At 41.3% G+C, this 19,150-nt stretch overlaps 1 protein-coding gene and 1 pseudogene across 1 annotated transcript; one reads left to right on the forward strand and one right to left on the reverse strand.

Annotated features, from left to right (window-relative positions):
- Positions 1-526: 526 nt before the first annotated feature.
- LOC103712586 lies at positions 527-3,456 on the forward strand (annotated as a pseudogene).
- A 545-nt stretch (positions 3,457-4,001) lies between these two features.
- LOC103712587 (protein TONSOKU) lies at positions 4,002-15,160 on the reverse strand. The gene is made up of 20 exons (XM_039129456.1): positions 14,785-15,160; positions 13,222-14,019; positions 12,360-12,536; positions 11,927-12,018; positions 11,673-11,771; positions 11,109-11,593; positions 10,968-11,008; positions 10,413-10,685; positions 9,706-9,853; positions 8,692-8,811; positions 7,722-7,822; positions 7,490-7,613; positions 7,201-7,313; positions 6,865-6,976; positions 6,288-6,392; positions 6,126-6,192; positions 5,900-6,020; positions 5,617-5,790; positions 4,663-4,780; positions 4,002-4,582 (listed from the first exon to the last, which is right to left on the reverse strand). Exons 1-20 carry the CDS (start codon positions 15,058-15,060, stop codon positions 4,074-4,076), a joined length of 4,053 nt encoding a protein of 1,350 aa, XP_038985384.1. The 5' UTR covers positions 15,061-15,160; the 3' UTR covers positions 4,002-4,073.
- Positions 15,161-19,150: the final 3,990 nt, after the last annotated feature.

The following is a 19,150-nucleotide window of genomic DNA, read 5'->3' on the forward strand; positions in this document are numbered from 1 at the left end:
TGCAATCCCTTTATATCCAATCTCCATAATGTACTATTATATTAATATGCCCGTCCATATTAGAGACAGCAGTCACACTCTTTGAATAATGTTTAATGTGAAATAAAAAAAAACTTAAATATATTTTTTATTTTTTTTTGGATAGGCTCATGTATGGTTGTTTTTATTTTTTTTGGTACACCGGCAGCTTGCACCATACGCATGAGTGCAACCAACAAAATCAAAAAAAAAAACCGGCTAAGCAGGTCGGAAGCGTCTATAGGCTTGGTTCACCTAGAAAAGCCTCCAAAGTGAATCATCTTGTAGAAGGCCATCCAATCAGCGATTATATTTGCCTCTCGATAAATATATATGCTCTGAAAGTTGCAACAGTACTCGATCATTCTCATATGGTCTGAATCAGAGACGACCAAAAGCAAAGGGACCATATTTTACTATTGTTTCTTAGCCAAAAAAAAAAAAAAAAAAGGTAATAGTAAACTAACAAAACCAAAGAGACCATCAGCGTCCCAGAGTGCCACCGCACCACTGCTGCCGCATATAAAGCCACGGATCCGATCCTCCCTCCCCCAAACTCCACTCTCCCTCTACCCTCCTTCCTTTCTTGGAATGGAAATAAAGCTTCGATTCCTGTTCCTTACCCTTCTCCTCCGCCTCCTACTGCTCCATCCTGCATCTTGGCCGCCGATTCCAACGACATTCAGCAATGGCGCAAGCGCACGTACATCGTCCCGCGTCGACCGCGATGCCAAGCCGTCCGTTTTCCCCACCCACTCCCACTGGTACGAGACCACCGTCGCCACCGTCTCCGGCTCCGCTGACGGCTCCTGGACCCCCGGTGGCCGCCCTCATCCAACCCTACTCCTCCGTCTTCCACGGCTTCTCCGCCCGCCTCTCCCCCGCCGCTGCCCGCCACCTCTCCTCCTTCCCCGGTGTCTGGGCCGTCTTCCCGGAGCAAGTCCGCCGCCCACTCACCACCCGCCTCCCCTCGCTTCCTCGGCCTCCTCTCCTCCGACCGCCTTCCGGACCTCCTCGCCGAGACGGGACTTTGGGCTCCGACCTGCGTCGTGCGGAGTAATCGACACCGGCATCTGGCCTCCGAGCGCCGGGCTTCCCCGGACAAGCGGCCTCGGCCCCGTCCCCGCCAACGTGGAAGGGCGCTGCGTTCCCCGGCGCTGGTTTCCCGCCTACTGGCCTGCAACCGCAAGCTCCGCTCGGCCGTCCCGCTACTTTCTGCTGAGCGCGAGTACGAGGCCACCAAGCAGGCCAGCATGAAACGACAGTTCCCGCCCGAGCTCCGTTCCCCGCGCGACACTGACCGGCCACGGCACCCCAACACCGCCTCCCATCGCCGCTGGCCGCTACGTCTTCCCGGCCTCCACCCTCGGCTACGCCGCGGCGTCGCCGCCGCATGCCCCCCAAGGCCCGCCTCGCCGCCTATAAGGTCTGCTGGGTCGCTGGCTGCTTCGACTCCGATATCCTCGCAGCCTTCGACGCCCGCTGTCGCCGACGGTGTCGACGTCATTTCGCTCTCCGTCGGTGGCGCCGTCGTCCCTTACTACCTCGACGCCATCGCCATCGGCGCCTTCGCCGCCGCCGAGGCCGGGATCTTCGTCTCCGCCTCCGCCGGCAACGGTGGCCCCGGGGGCCTCACCGTTACCAACGTCGCCCCCTGGGTCACCACCCGTCGGTGCCGGCTCCATGGACCCGCGACTTCCCCGCCGACGTCAAGCTCGGCGACGGCCGGATCCTCCCCGGCGTCAGCGTCTCCGGCGGCCCCGGTCTCGCCCCCGGCCGCCTCTACCCCCTGATCTACGCCGCCGCCTCCCTAGGGCGGCGCCGGCGACGGCCTACTCGTCCTCCCTCTGCCTCGAGGACTCCCTCAACCGGGACGGCCGTCCGCGGCAAGATCGTCGTCTGCGACCGCGGCGTCAACTCCCGCGCCGCCAAGGGCGAGGCCGTCCGCAAGGCCGGCGGCGTCGGGATGATCCTCGCCAACGGCGTCTTCGACGGCGAGGGCCTTTGTCGCCGACTGCCACGTCCTCCCTGCCGCCGCCGTCGGCGCTGCCGCGGTGACAAGATCCGCAAGTACATCGCCGCCGCCACCCTCCACTCCCCGGCCACGGCCGCCATCCTCTTCCACGGGACCCGCCTGGGGGTCCGGCCGGCGCCGGTGGTCGCCTCCTTCTCGGCCCGGGGCCCGAACCCCCAGTCACCGGAGATCCTGAAGCCGGACCTCATAGCCCCCGGGCTCAACATCTTGGCCGCGTGGCCCGACGGCGTCGGTCCCGCCGTATCCCCTCAGACCGCCGGCGGACGGAGTTCAACATCCTATCAGGCACATCAATGGCGTGCCCCCACGTGTCCGGGCTCGCCGCCCTTCTCAAGGCCGCGCACCCGGAGTGGAGCCCCGGCGGCGGTCAAATCCGCACTGATGACCACCGCCCTACACCAAGGATAACAGGAAGATGACAATGCTGGACGAGTCGACCGGGAATTCCTCCGATGTCTTCGACTTCGGTTCCGGCCATGTCGACCCCCAACGAGCTATGGACCCTGGGCTAATCTATGACGTCTCGTTGCTGGATTACGTGAATTTTCTCTGCAATTTGAATTATACGCAGCAGAACATCAGGTCGATCACGAGGCGTGCGGCGGATTGCAGCGGCGCAAGGAAGGCCGGGCACGCCGGAAATTTGAACTACCCGTCGTTCGCAGCGGTGTTCGTCGATAATGGGAGTGGAAAAAGGATGTCGACGCACTTTATAAGGACGGTGAGGAACGTCGGGAGGGGCGGCGCAGTGTATCGGGCATCGGTGAGGGCGCCGGAGGGGAGCACGGTGACGGTGGAGCCGAAGGAGCTGGTGTTTCGGAGGACAGGGCAGAAGCTGAGCTTCATTCTGAGGGTGAAGGCGGCGGCGGTTGTGGAGGAGAAGCTGCCGCCGGGAAGCTTGCGTGTGAGGAGCGGCGCGCTGACATGGAGTGACGGGAGGCATATTGTGGCCAGCCCCATTGTGATCACAATGCAGGCACCTCTGTGATGGCCTTGGAAGCAAGGAGACGCTTTTGTTTTGATGCAAGTCCGAACGAACCCTTGCTCAGGGTTTTAGAAGAGTTGCAAGAATTACCTAGGGTTTTTGTAATGCCCTTTTTTTGTTGAAGCCAAGCCAAAGGGTTTTAAAAGGGTTTATTTAAGTATATATATATATATATATATATATATATATATATATGTGTGTGTGTAATAATGTTGACAGTGTGGCTTCTGGCTTCGAAGAGAGCATAAGAGCACTGTGTACATCAAAGAAGAGTGATGAGATGGAGGGAAAGAGGTAATGGTGGTTCTAAAATGCTAGAGATAAGGTTTTGGGGACCATCAGTGACTATGTTTGGGGGCATGCTTCTTGTTGTCATGTACTTGTTTAAATTATTATTACACGCAGTCTTGGTATTCCATCTTGCTTTCGGTGCGTCGGACAAAGGCATGTGCATGGTATTTGGGAGGGCTTTTATTTGCTTGGGAGTGAGCGTGAAACGGATGTGTTGGTACCTGCAACAGTTATTGGTAGCGTGACTTTATTGGGATTTCCTTGGACCGGATGTTATCCTTGGGATTTTGGATCTTAATGCACTCCTGGATGGAATGGTTTAGGCTCAAAATGGATGAAAGTTTTCCTTTGATTCTTATCCATAATATTCTAAAGTTTAAAGGCATTTATGTAATAAGATGATACCAATATGCCAATTCCAACCCAGAAAGATCCAGGCCTAAAATGTTGGGGGGAAAAAAGGACCTGAATAACTTTGCGCCAAGGATCACGCTTAGGATTTTAATATGGATCTAGAATTGGATGTAGAGATCTATGCAATCCAGGGTAGATTTAGCCCGCGTCAAACTCAACCTACCAAAAAACCTGAACAAGGACTATGAGAAATTAACAAACTATATAATTATTTTCACAGATGAAACCGATCACCTGAAGCTCCAGGATGCCGATTACTAAAAAAATACTGGGACAAGAAGTTTTTATTTCCTTTAAATAAGCAAGAGGACTTCATCGAAGAACAACCCTTTAATCTCTTTTACAGCAGGGCTTTACACCACAACACCTCTTTCCATCTACCCAAAAATGGATCAAGTCTTTGCTAACATGCTTGCGAGCCATAGCTTCACATCTAGAACTCGACCATGAAGCATACAACGATTCTATAGCTTCTTCAGAGAATCCATTCTGACTGAGATTAAGCAGCTGCAATTGCTTGGCCAAAGCAATGGCCTCGGATAGCTCTTGAATCAGCTGACAACCCCCATACGGGTTCCTCTGACAGCTGCTTGCACAGCTTCCATCGGGCCCGGACAAGGTGGGAAGTTCCTCCTTGATCATCTCATCTTCGCTATCGGCAACTTCAATCCCAGTGCGCCCAGCATTCACTGCATCAACTGCATTAGCCATTTCAGCTACATCAGGCTTTTGGGTTGCAGGAGTTGAGCTCCCTTGCATCATTGAATCATACTTCAAGGTTCTTTCCTTGCAGACCTCAGAATTCTCAGCCAAGTGAAGCTCCTCCAGCGAGTCATTATCTGTGAACAGTCGACAAATAATCAGAGGAGATTGATGACGATAGATGGTTCGAAAGGAACAGGTCAAGATGTTTCATGACCTGCTAGTGCCTGAACAATTCGAACAATTCCTGCCAACCCGAGATGGCACTTGTTGAGAATGAGAAATTTGAGGCTGCATTGAGGATCCACAAGAATTGATCCCAGAGCATCACAGACCTGCTTCCATGCATAGGGTGAAAGGAGAAATAACCACAAATTCAAGTTTAAAAGAGCAGAATAAATAAATGTCTCTCTCTCACATTAGGTAGTACTAGATTGGTCTAAGCCTGCAAGCAAGCTATAAGCCTTGTTCATGACATCATGAGGTGAGGGATTGGATATCCATTTACAAAGATAAGGCGCTGACCATATAGTTATTCTAATTAGAAACTGCAAGCTTGGACTTAAATGTTATGTAATTTAGCATGTATAAAAGCTTCAATCACTCATCACTGTCTGGAGATATCTATAACCATGGTTTTCAACTTATAATACTATGCTAGTGGAGCTCATCTAAACATGACAAAACCCACATGAATGTCACTACAGAGGAAATTCAAACACCGAATCCTTTTGGGGAAGAGGAGGGGGGGGCAGGGGGTATCACGATTAGTAAAAGATTTGCCCTGATTGATTAACATAGTTATTATCAAACTTATAAATATCATGATAGAACAGCAGAATATCAAACAGATTAATGCAGAGGATGCCAAAATTTTTGGTTCACCCCTGAAATCAACATAATTAAGGCATGCTAAAACACTAATTGGCTCAAGTGACGAGAATTGCATTGCACATTGAATAACCAACATCACATTTTCTTCAAATTTTGGATGAAATATTCTCATGTTGTACATAGCTATATATCCAAGAGTAAGGTTGAAACAAATATCCGTTATGCATGCAGCATCTACAGTTGTGATCTTAAGCTGGAAAAAATGGCTTAAGCGAAGAATCAACCTTGTAAGATAATGCATTCTGTGTTATTTTCAAGGAAGGATAGAACAACAAACCTCTTGACCAATGGAATTTCCTCCAAGGTTTAATTCGATTATACCACCAATGACAGCAAGATTTGCACAAACTTTTGTAAAATCATGAGACGTCAGCCCGCAATATGATAGGTCTAACTTCACCAACTCTTGAGGCCCACTGGATAATGCCTCAGTTAACTTTACAGCACCGTCCTGCAATACATGCAATATGTAAGTTCAGATATATACGCAAATCAGCTTGATTGTTAAAGGTAAATAGTACTCTCTGAGAGGGTAAACTATGCAAAGAAAGTTCACTCACGGTTCCAATATATGTTCGTCCAAGAAACAACCCTGACAGACTTGAGGATTGAGCAAGTTGGCAGAGGCTATTAACCATAGTCTTGTTCAGTCTTACACCAGTCAAGCTTAGTTCTGAAAATCTACAAGCAAAAAATTTGATGCATTTGTTCCCATTTGCGAAACATTCAGGAATTATCAAGCAAAAAATCATTTAAAAAAAATGATAACAAAGTTAGATTTTTCACCGGTTTAAAGAAGAAAGTTTGGAAAGTAGATTAACCATTGCATTTCCAGATATAGGATTATTCTTTCCTGTTAGACATACAGATAAAAAAAATATAAGCAATTCGAACTAAATAATTAAATAAATTGAGCTCAAACTTTAACAGAAGCATCACAAGCAATACCTAATGAGAGATGCGAAAGGACAGATCCATCATGTAGTGAGTCAGCAACCTTCTGAATCGTTCTAGATGTGATAGAACACTGCTCTATGTTTAAGCAGTACAGTGCTGCAAACAAAAATAAGAAGTTGATTTTAAGTTAGAGACTTATGTAACAGAGTAAATTAAAAGAGTTAAAAAGAGCAAATGCCAGCTGATGAAGAAATTCCTTCGCTAACCATATTAATATTAATGACCAGTACTGCCTAATGGAGGGAGCTTAAATGACTCATTACAAGCTCCATATAGCAGATTTAAATTGCATCACTATCTGGAGACTATTCTGGTTAAAGAACCAAAAGTCGCACGAAAGTCCAATTCTATCTGGTATCTCTTTATAAGGCATTACAATACAAGGAAATTTTCAAATCATTTTTGGAATTTACTTCCACAGTATCTCTCTTTTCTACCTTTCCCTTTATTTCCGTGGGCAACACTTCATCTACGCTGCCTCACCATGTTTCAGCCGAATTGCATTTCGATCACCTCTAAATATTAAACACCGACAAGATAAGAAAATGCAATTGATAGCAATGCACACCTTTGCAATTCTGCAAGATGGTGGCAAGGTATGAACTGCATGCATCTGTCAGACGGTTTTCAGACAGATTAAGCACTTCCAATCGAGAGAACATGACGGAGCATTCACAAATCTGTCAATTGAGGAGAAAATTTGTGTTTGAAATATAAGAGAAATCAACCTCTGGTTAAATACTTAATATTTCAATAAAAAATCACCATAATTAGAAAAAATCTATTTCACAATCCCAAATTTAAAATGGTTCTAAAAAATTTTACAAGCTTTGCATTCTTAAGGGAGAAGAAAAAAAAAGTAGTCCATCGGGCAGCAGCATTTAATAGAAAGCGAAAGGAAAACCTGGAATAAAGCAGTTGGACCAAAACGGTTACAATGCAGATCCAATGTCAAACCACCATATTTCTGGCTTGATGATGTAAATATTTGTTGAAGCTTCTCCATTGTTTCATTCCCTGTGAAATATCAAATCAAGCAATAGTATTATTCGGAAATTCCAGGACTAATCAGTGTGTGAGACTGTGTACCGGTGCATGTGGTTAGAAGATATGGCATATCTCCAGTCTCAAGCTTTAAGATCAGAACAGGCATAGAAGAGATTATATTTTACATGCAATAGATAGCATTATACCTAACAAATTATGAGAGATGTCCAATACTGCAACTGTTCTGTGACCCTGCATTGCTTTTAAGAAAGGTGAAATCGAAAAATCCTGCAATCCACAGTCAGATACTATGACCTCATCCTCCGAGACCTGATTTAAACAAATAAGCCAATTTGAAAATTTTGATTTATCAGCCGCATGAACAGATAACAATTACTTAAAATAACGAACTATACTGAAGTTTTGGAAAGAAATTACCTCCAGATTATATAGTTTTTTCAGCAATTTCATATTGGGTGCCTCCAATAACTTCCCACAGTAATCAATATACAACTTCATAAGGCGTTTTGGAACCCATCCTTTGCAGTATAAGTCACATTAGAAATAGGCCGTGTTCCGTAACCATGACGAAAGAAAAAGAATATATGGTTATTGAAAAATTATAGAATGCAAATGTAAATGATATTTAATAAAACCTCAATGGTGGAACTTAACAGATCCTCTTTTTGTTAAGAAACAGGAAGTGGACGGATATTTGAACTGTTTTATGACAATATTATCAAGCTAGAAGATGACAAAAGACCAAAGAGAAACATGTCTCAAAGAAGTGATACCTCACGAAAGTCTAAGAAGAGATCTCCTTTACTCGTCAATCAGTTTGTTGTTGACATAAACACAAACCTAGTATGGAGTAAGATTTTAAAATTCCATGGGATGGGACTGTCCAGGTTTTTCTGTGGAATGGGACACACTGCAGTTGCGCCCCATCCTGACTCTTAGGGGCAGGGATGTTCCAAGAAGCACTGTTCAGGACACTTGGATGATGGTGGGATGGTCTCATCCCGATAATTGGGACTGGACCCATCCCTGCACCCAGCAAGATATCCCACGGGGATTTGAAACTATGGTATCAAGTATGCATTGCTCCGAACAATGGGTGCCTCATTACTTCTTTCCCTTTTATCTTTAGTGAATTTTTCAGTGTCATTCTCTTTCTAACAAAACCAAAGGTAGATGCCACTAACAGGAGAAAATGAAAATGTACCCCTTGATTAGCACATACTGAGCACTATTTGCCATGTGTGTTATTTACATGGTCGATGCATACTTTTTGCACTCTGTCTCAGATGCATATGTTAGTAGGCAGCAGCTGAATTATATCACAAGAATTTGATATTTGCAAAAACAATAGATTGAAGAAATATGAATGCATCTTGAAAATTCTTACCATCGATAACCACATCAATCCAGATTTTTCCACAAGCAAGATGCTTAAGACCTTCAATTGTCTCTTCAGGATCCAGAGATTTCCCGGAACATTTAAGATGTCCGATGACAGGCAACAATCCTAAAGCATGCAGCTTAATTAGTAGAGCAAAGTAGAACTCTAGACAGCACTTAGCATGCATAAAACCATCCATTATCTAAAGAACATATACAACAATATTGAGGAAATCCTTTTGATATATTGGATCGACAACAAAACCAAAATATATTCTGGAGTAAAATGTTTGGCTAAATGTTTTTTTCAACTGAAACTTGATTTTGAAATGCCTATGATGATACTGTCAGGAACTTCTAGTAATGTTGAAAGCAAGAAGATTTAGTACTGTATATAGAAGTTTGGTGAAAAGCTTACAAGTTGACCAAATACTCTGCCCTTTAGATGGTTTAGTGTAACGACAAGGATTAAAAAAGAGGGTTCGCCTATAAGTTGACCAAATACTCTATCCTTTAGATGGTTTAATAATTAAAACGAGGCTTAAAAAATACGGATCCTCTTTCACCTCTACTCTTCATGGTGAATAGTATAATGAACTGTTGAGAATGAAGAAGAAATCAACTGAGAAAGGATGAGAACACAAGGATTTTTAGAAGTTCAGGTTGGTCTAAGAAGCTAGGCCGTTTTTCTTTTTTCTCCACCTTGGGTACCATTAATGCACAAACAACACACAAGTCGCATATTAGAATGTAAAATCAGGCTGCATACTCCAGTTTCCAATTTACTTCTTCGAATTTAGAATGAGAATTAACATTCTGAAGCTCTCATTGAACTACATGGGGAATTCAAAGTCAAAATGAAAAAAAATCTATAATGCTGGCTGTAGAATCTAATGTACCATGTCTTGATTGTCATAGCCAACCACATAAATGTGATAAAGGCTTATCAACTAAGATTAAGGTTTTAAAGCCAATAAGAATGGTACAGTATATAATTTGACCATAGAAGTTTCTAACATACCTTTGGCCCTCCTCTCTTCAGAGAGCTGAAGATAGTAAACACATGCCACTTCAGCTTTCATGTATTCGATGTTCAGATAGCCCCCATCATCGCAAGAACTTATGTCCACATATACTAACTTATCACCAATTTTAAATGTGATGAACTGCTGCATATTGAGCAGACATGTGAAGATTAATAAATAACATTGGAACACATTGTTAACTAAGACATATTACACTTGAAAAGGTACCACGAAACATGACTTCGTAAAACTGATCCACTAATACAGTAGAGAATCTTTCATTTGGGTAAAAAACAAACAAAAACAGAAATTGGAAAAATGCAAATCAAGAAATGAGGATGTTTATTCTGATGTGACCAAATCACCAAGAAATAAGGGAGTCAAAATCTTGTGCATTCCAAGCCATGTCACAAATGAACATATGATTTTTTATATCAGATCAGTTCCCTAGAATTATATGCTAGCATAGGGAAAAGGGAAAAAATAATTTTGAAAGCATCCAAAGTCATAATCATATTTTCAGCACATTTTCCTCTAATAGTTGACAAATACTGTTATTAGGCAAAAAAGTCAACGACCAAAGCCATGAAGAGCCTTCACCATAGCCATGATTTGCTGTACGCAATTTGTTAGTGTGACATATACATTCAGTTAATGCAGTGATACATAACAAAGAACAATAAATGGAAATAATAAAGCTTACACTATTGTCATCTTCAGATAGATTGAAGTTATTGAATCCTGAACCATTCTCTCTTTGTGGAAGACTGCCAGGTACATGACCGCTATCAAATTTAGAGCCACTTGCTGCAGATTTGGATGCAATGCCTATTCCTGCATCACTTGAAGATCCAAAATCTGTGCCATTATCAGCAGTAAACATGGGGCTTTTGGATCTGAAAGAACAAATACTTTCTTCAATGATAGGTGTAGAAGCACTGAGTACATCTTTGGATGCACTGGGATGTGAAACGTCCTGTGGAATGGAAAGCAATTGTTACAGTCATGAGCTTCAGCGTAGGCAACAGCCATGTAAATTTCCCACACAAAACTTGTGTCTCGTGAGCATAATGCACAAAATATTTTAATAGACAATATAGGCTTTTATCATAGTACCAATAAATTAAGGTGAAAGATGCCTATCAGACACAACAACAAACTGTCACAGATAAAACAAGCAACAAATTATGAAATGGCACACTACAAGCACAAAATGATGAGATAGCTTAGAATTAAGAGCTTATGGGATTAAAGTTACCTGAAATTCATTGGTGCCAATTGGCTCACCCCTGTGGTTTTCTGAGGATCACAGGAACAAGAGCTTTTAGTATCAAGCAAAAAGTAAAAAACATTCAACAAATAATTAAATATATAAGAAGTCAAATTGCTTGAATCCAACCTTCTTGAAAAGTAGCAACATCCTCAACCAGTCTTTTATGAAACTTTCTTCCTGATCCAGTGATCTCATCTGTCTCATCAGCTTCGTCATCAGAGATCACTACACGAATACGCTTACGACCAGCTGGCTGCTGATCATCATTCAACTTGTATAAATCTCTAGAGGAAGCTTCAGCCAGATGACAAGACATCTTGGCCTTCTTGCCAACAGAATCCAACTGAGACATCTTGATCTTAGCTGATTTTTTACTGCGGCGGATAAGTGATGCAAGAGGAACATCCTCACAAGATTCCTCTCCACTTGTGAGCAGGTTAGACCTGATTGTAGGAGTCTTGTTAATATCAGATGAAGCACATACATCAGGCACATCATTAGATACATCATCGCTTTCTGTTTCAGTTTCAGAGCAATAATCATTCCCCCTGTTCCTCAATGCATCTTCTTCTAGTAAAATCTTCAACTTCCGAATGTCATGCTGCAATTTCCTGCAGCAGAAATGCTTCAATAAGCAATTTGCCTGAACAGCATTCTTCTACCAATAAGTCTGCATGCCCTTAAAGATACCTGGCTTCTTCAACATTGTCAAACCTAATCATGTGGCTGTAATGCATATTGTCCAGCGCAGACATCTGGGCAGATGGTAAATTGCCTTGAACTGCAATTCTGAAAAGAAAGCAAGTCCTCAGAATATAGCACAGAAAGCATGAAGAAACCAGCAGTAATGACTATTTTAGACTAAACAATTGACTTTCTCCTATGCTCCAAAATATTGTCCATTTTAGTGAAATTTAGTGTTTATTTAAGAAATGAAATATTGCCTGTAACCCTCTTCGAATGCCTCCAATGCACTAGCCCAGTCACCAGACGAGTCCAAAACCTCTCCAATATTTATCTTGGCTAATGCTTGCCCCTGCAATCATTATTTTATTAAATAAGTGTTAACTGACAGTGTAAATACTTCTTTCTATCATGTCTGAGACATGGATGCATATTTAATGTCAGGTGGCAAAGCTCATTAGCAGCACCAGTGAGCACAAAGAAATTGATCAGGGCACCATCTGGGCGTTGTAAGACAACCAAGTGCACCTCTTTGGTGATACAACAAAGTATTGCCACCCAAGGAACGCTATCAATTTCAAACATACTATTATCTACCCAAAACATTAAGCGCTTAATGTTCGTCACTTGAACATAGATAATTTAGTGCAACATAATATTCTTTATTCCAAGCAAGAACCTAATATATTTTACCTCAAGGTTTCCTATTAACTTGTACCCATTCCAACTCTTCATATACCATTTCCGAGCTTTGCCAAAGTTCCTGAGCTTCTGGTAGGACTCTCCGATGGCAAGAAAAGAATCACTAAGCTTTTCCTTGTCGCAAAGTTCGCTCGCCACCCTTTTCTTCCTTTTAGCAAATTCCTGATGCTAAATCAAAAAACATGGTACATCAGAAATTTCTAGATAAACTAAACCATTAGCCAAAATCACATTTTATTCCGGCATTAGTATTTGATGTTACACAATAGACTGCTAAAGTCCTATACGACTGATTATATTGAGGTTGCCCATGTTGTAGCAAATGAAATAAAAAAGAATTTTCATTTTTCATTTTAATTGGCAAAGACAGAGAAAATATAAATGATCCCTTTCATTAATTTACCTCCACCTTTCTGCTTATTGTCTATGTGCCTAAATCATCTTAAAACCACAAATATGTTAATTCAACCTATCTCTCTTGAATCCTTGACTATTAGTAAGATGATTATCCAGCTGATGCAAACAAATATCTCCAATCACCTCAATCTGCAAGAATATTGAAACCTTGGTAGAGAGTACATCATTTTAGAAGATTTGAATAATACTTAGCATGAAATCTTCTTTCTTTCAAGGGTAACATGGCTTCTCATTTTGCAACTGAAACAATGTCCTACATTATCTGAAACATGACAAATTTATATCTATTAGAACTATCTAAGAAACATCTTACTGTTTTCATACAAGAAGAAGTTGAGGACTTTAAGCAAGGTTTCCATGGCATAAAGAAACAACAAAGTCAGGTGAACAAAAAGAACAAAGATAGATTAAGATTATGACAACATTAAAAACTCACTTTTGGCCAGGCAAATATCATGCCACATTTTTCAATTAGACAATCAAGACATGCATTCTGCTCCAGCAGACATTTTCTCTCATTTGATGTGCCCCGGGCTTCGCTTGTGGTCCTTGTCAGTTTTTTGAGTTTCTGCTCGTCTTTTTTTAACTCCTCCAGCACTTTAGCTGCTTCTTTCACAGTCCGGATATTCTGATTGATCTGACCAACTAATGTGTCTTCATCTTCCATGCACTTTGCAATGTCAAGTGCCTTCTGATAGCAAAGGAGTGCTTCATCATACTTCTGAACTCGATAATGCAGTTCCCCGAGATTGATGAACCCCTTGGCTTCACCTTGAGGATGACAGATTCTTTTACAAATTAAGATGTCCTTCTCAATGTGCTCTCTAGCTTTATTCCACTCCCGCAATTCAATATAGAGACTTCCGAGATTGTTATGAAGCCTGCTGCGACCATCATCATTTTCTGAAACCTCTTCATCATCACATATTTTTAGACCTTGAAGAAGTATCTTCTCAGCATCCTCCAAATTATCAAGGTCCATTTCAAGCATACCTATGTTGTTGTGAGCATCAATGAATTCCTTAATAAAGAGAGAAGATTTTTCACAAGAACTCTCCTTAAGTGTTCGTGCGAGTTTCATCGCCAACTTAAAATACTTTTTGGCATTTCGCACAGCATGATGGTCATTTTCAGATCTCAAGAACATCTCATGGTAAGTTCGACCAAGTTGAGTGCTAGCTCTTTGTTGCTCAACAAGATCGTTTGAATCCTTGGCAAGTTCCAAATGCTTCTTCTGCAATTCAAGCAAACAACAAGAATTGGATGCATCAAGCTACAAAACAAAAGCTAATTTCAAGCAAATGTAGTATGAAATCTCCCACAAAATTGATACATGGAAGGCATATCAGAGAAAACTACATGCATATGGAGAATGGTAGACTGCACAATCAAGTATCAAATAAATGAGAATTTTCTACTTCAATACAGGTATGACCACTATAAGAGTGGAGAGAAATTGCTGGTTTTAGTATAAATATTTGCATTAATAATTAAGAAGACTCTCCTGGGATTTTATTCTTAATTCTTTCTGCAGAAAAAGGAAGGTAGGGAGGAGGGGAGCTTAAACCCCTTTAATATGCAACTTTTCAGTCACTTTCATCTTTACAACATAGCAGTGAATATAAAGAACCTCAAAAAGACATATAGGAAGGAGGTTAACATAAATAAGCATTTTATGATGATTCATTCATGGAGAATCTAGCTGCAAGGATGACTTCGACCAATTATGTGAAGAACAAACTGGAGTAATTTCAGTACAACTGCTTTGGAGAAGCCCAATTCAAGGAAGAAAAGATTGGATTTTAGCAAGTTCTTCACCATATGCAACTTCTCCGCAATTCCTACATCTAGGAGTCATTGATTAGACAAAACAACCAAATCCTGATAAACAAACGCAGACGACGAAACAAGATTCCAAAAAAGGGGGGCTTTATAAATTTCAACATCATTTCAAATTCGATCAACAAAAGAAAAAAAGGGGAATAAAAAAACAGAGTACCTGGTAGGTGAGAGCTTCCTTGAAGCGGTCGAGGCGGAGGTAGACCTCCCCGAGAGACTGGCAGGTGGGGAGAATCTGCTTCTGGGGAAGGTGTTTGACGGAGACGTCGTAGTCGAGGCGGAGCCAGCGGAGGGCCTCCACGTACTCGCCGCGGCGCTTAAGGATGTCGCCCACCACGTTGGCCCACCGCGCCGCCTCCTCGTGGTTTCCCTCCCGCTCCGCATCACGGTATCCCCGTTTCGCCGCCCGGAGCTCCTCCTCCTCCCCTCGCCCCATCGCCACGGTCCTCCTAGAGCTAGGGTTTCAACTTTGGAGTCGCCGAGTCGGGTCGGAGAGAAAGAGAGAGGCGACGAGTTCCCGCCAAATTTTGTGCATCGAATTTATTTGGGTGCACTGAGACCAGCGAAAGGTGCTTAGAGCCTTTATATAAATAATATTGTTGGACCCGGTCTAGACGGTGAACCGGTTTCTTGGTTCAGGTCGACCGGCGCCAGAACTTAGAAACCGTAAAACGGGACCTCTCTGGTTCGACCGGACATCATGATACTGTCACGTCTCCCTTTCTTCCTTTCTTTCTTTCTTGTCTTTTTTTTTTTTATAGCTAAAACAGATATTTTATACATTATGTATACAAATATATTTAATAAAGTTAAAAAATAAAAAATCGTAAAGTACTCAAAGCAACTCCGCGTTCTTCGCCTTTATGGTACTCTCAAAATTGGAACCGTCACGTTTCCCTTCCTCTATCCCTTTGTACGAGGATGGCCAGCACATTGGGTGGAAATATGCCTAATCTAAATATAAATTCATAAAAATAAGACCAAGTACTTAATTTTATATTTAGAAAAATATAAAATATGTGTCACTATTTAATTTTACCAAATGTTTTTGGCCTTATGTACCCTGTATACCATTATTATCATACATGGTAGGTATGTAATATACCTATCTCTTCCACATTGTGAATAGTGGATCATCAGCGTTAAATTCCTTCATTAATTATCTCGCATTAGGTTGATAGCTTTTATCTTCTTCACTTATAATTGCACTATAGATATGTCGGCCTCTATTTTTAGTATTTTAGCTAGCACTTGCCTTTTAAATCAGTTAGCATGAACTTTTCTTTAAATAAAATATAAAATAATATTTTTTATAAAATATAATAATTTTATTTATATAAAAAAAGAATATTTTTATTTTTTAAAAAAAGTTTAACTAAATATTTTTTTCTTTTTTTGACCAAATCAAATGAGTCCTGGGAGTGGGAAGCAGCCACTTGTCATCGCTTCTCTATCTTACTTTATATACGTACAAAATACCAGTTGAGGCATCTTTGCCGGAAGGAGAAGAAAGAAGCTGCGTCGCTTCGTGTCATGCCCCTCTAGCCCTCGCTATCTCTCTGGAGGAATCCAGAAAGTAAGAGAGAGAGAGAGAAAGAAACGCAACCAAAAATCCAGAATTCAAGCATAGGCTTCTAGAAAAAAAAAGCTCGAGAAAATAACTTTAATATATTTGGTTGATAAAAAAACAATGGCATATATCATAGTAGGTTATATTTTGTTGAACATTTTATTTTTTAAAAAAATTATATAAAATATTTATTATATTCTTAATAAAAACTATTTTATTATATTATTCATGAATTTTTGGAGAACAAAGAATTCTAATTTCTAACCAGTACAAAAAGTAATTTTTTAATATCCCATGACTTTTTTTATAAAATATAAAAATTTTATTTCTATAAAAATACTATTTTTTATTTTTTGAAAACTCTAATAAAACAAAAAATATTATTTTATTTTTTTGTTGATCACACCTTTCTCGTTGTTTTTTGCGACCCAAACGATTCTTTAATCATACCATGATCAAAGAAAGGTGTTGGCTACAAGGTCCAAAATACCTGTCACAGTCATGCATTTAATAATAATTAATAGGTCTCATAACAATATACTAGTGGAGAGTTCATTGAACTTAGTCCAAAGGCTGAAACTGAAAGGTAAATTTTTGCCACACGCCTCCCTTTGTCCTACTAATATTCCATTCTATAGATATGGTGGATACAGTAGCGCATAATTAAACTGGGCCGGTCAGGTCCAATTTGATCAACCATAACATGAACCTACTCATCGGCTCAGCCGTTGGGTCGGAAATCGGATGGATATTTGGTCCGAGTTTAGACCAGTTCTCCATCTCTTGAAGCACATATATTTCCTCTTATAATTTTGTCTTTTAATTTTTTTTAATTTTTTTTAATTATCATTTGTTTTTGTTTGAAACGTGTATTATGTTTTCGATGAGCATTTATATCTTCAGCAAACCTAGATTACATGGCGGTAGATGGTGAAATCTCTACGATGATGATGGTCACCACTTGCTTTTGGTGAGTATTTCTAATGTTGCGGAGTTTTAGATTCACTCAACATGGAAGCCTACAATTGTGTTGGTTTCAAAATGCCAACTTGATGTTGGATATATGGAAAATAATTGAACTTATACTCAATCCGATACGATTGAAGCGGCGAAATAGATAGGCTTCCATCCTTTCTTCGCATGGAATTCTTATACAGTCCTACCGAGTAAAAATTGGCATGAGTGCATCTGACTGTAATCAAGCAAACCTTATTGACCTAAGAAAAAAAAACCAGAAACCTTTTTACTATTTAGTAATTTACTTAAGCTAATTCTATCTAAATTAATTCCCCTGAGCCAACCCAGCACAATACGACGCTAACCCACTTGGATTTTATAGGAGGCAATGTGCCATGCGACGCTTCTTTACCGGATCTCATGAAACTGTCCGCATAAAAATGGAGAGACTTTCAGTTGCAGCAACTTTTAGCCTCTGCAAGCAACCAGCTCTACATTTTTGTTGGCTTTATTAGGTGCACGACATGGTTGGATTAATGATGGAATCCTACATCCTCGTACGAGCATTTCAAATAAAGACAATGGCATGACATGATCCTATCTCAATTGTATCCAACCATCTATGAATTATGATACTCCCATATGTTTGAATTGCATGATCACAAAAGATCATAGAAATCGAATCAGCATCCATGAACCAAGCCAATATTATGCTCTGGCCTACTTTAAGGAAGCACCCACATATATCAACCTTAGACCTAATCGAATTCGAACCTATTTACATGAACAAACCAAGCTCGTAGTCAACCTTAGCTTAGATCAAAACCATTTGAGGCTTGCAATTTCAACTTCTTAATTAGACCTCGCCTAATTTTTGAGTTTGAGCTTAAAAAATGTTTGGCTCTGCCTTGGGGGCGAGGAAAGGGCTGGACTTTTTTTTTTCTTTTTTCTTTTTAGTACAACATGAGTATAGCTAGAAGAGTCTAGAAAGAGGATGTGGCGCAAAAGTGGTGAAGACAGCTACATGTACAAAACCTCTCTTGAGTGTTGAGTAGTAAAAGAAGCAACCCATTCTGTAGTCTTGTTCACTCCTAAAACACATACATGGCTTGAAAAAAACTGCAGCCTCGTACCATCCTGCGAATGTTATCAAGCAGCAGATGTCCGCCCCCTCGCCGATCCTCGCTCCAAGTCCATTCAATAATCATAGCTGAGTTCCTTTCAAGGAAGATGCAATCCATTCCTAATATCCATTTCTGATGTCTTTTTAAATGTAGGTTTGAATAACGTCGTTATCGTAACTTTACAGTACTGCAAATTGCACGTCATCGTGCGCGAGATGTACGTGCCATCGCCGGATCCCTACGCAACTATAGTTTCGGGGCACCGAAACCAAGTTGGCTCGCTTGTCCACAGCCGACGGGGACCCACGTAGCTTCGTCTCTTTGCTCTTCCCATCTCCTCCTTTTTCTCACCCCAAGATTCCATGCATGCACCTCTTTTTTTCCGTACATCCTTGCCCCACCCCTGTACTTTTTTTTTCCATCAGATCCTTGCCTTATGATATCTGAGGTAAATCTCCAGATCCAAATGTAGCCTCCATCTCTCACTTACTTACAAATTAGCCATTTACTGTAGATAGAGAAGGGGTGAGAGGGTTATCTCACTGCCTCTCTAAATGAAAGCATGGAGTTTCTTTTTAGATGGAAGTGCAATGTAGCATATCTCTATGATGTCTCTGAGAGCCAAGATGATGGGCCATCGATTCCAGCTTTATAAATGAACAAACTGCTACTTAGGGCTCGTTTGATTCACGGAAAGCATTTTTTCTCCTATGAATATGATTTCTGGGAAACAAATTTCTAGGAAGAGAATGCTTAGGAAGGTACTTTTGACATGTTTGGTTGACCATAGAAAAGTGACAAATTTATAAAGTGCTTATGTTTGGTTGGCCATCCACTTTTTTGGGAAAGTTATGTATAATTTCTATTATGCCCTT

Source organism: Phoenix dactylifera, chromosome 8, assembly GCF_009389715.1.
Source record: "Phoenix dactylifera cultivar Barhee BC4 chromosome 8, palm_55x_up_171113_PBpolish2nd_filt_p, whole genome shotgun sequence".
Lineage (NCBI taxonomy): Eukaryota > Viridiplantae > Streptophyta > Magnoliopsida > Arecales > Arecaceae > Phoenix > Phoenix dactylifera.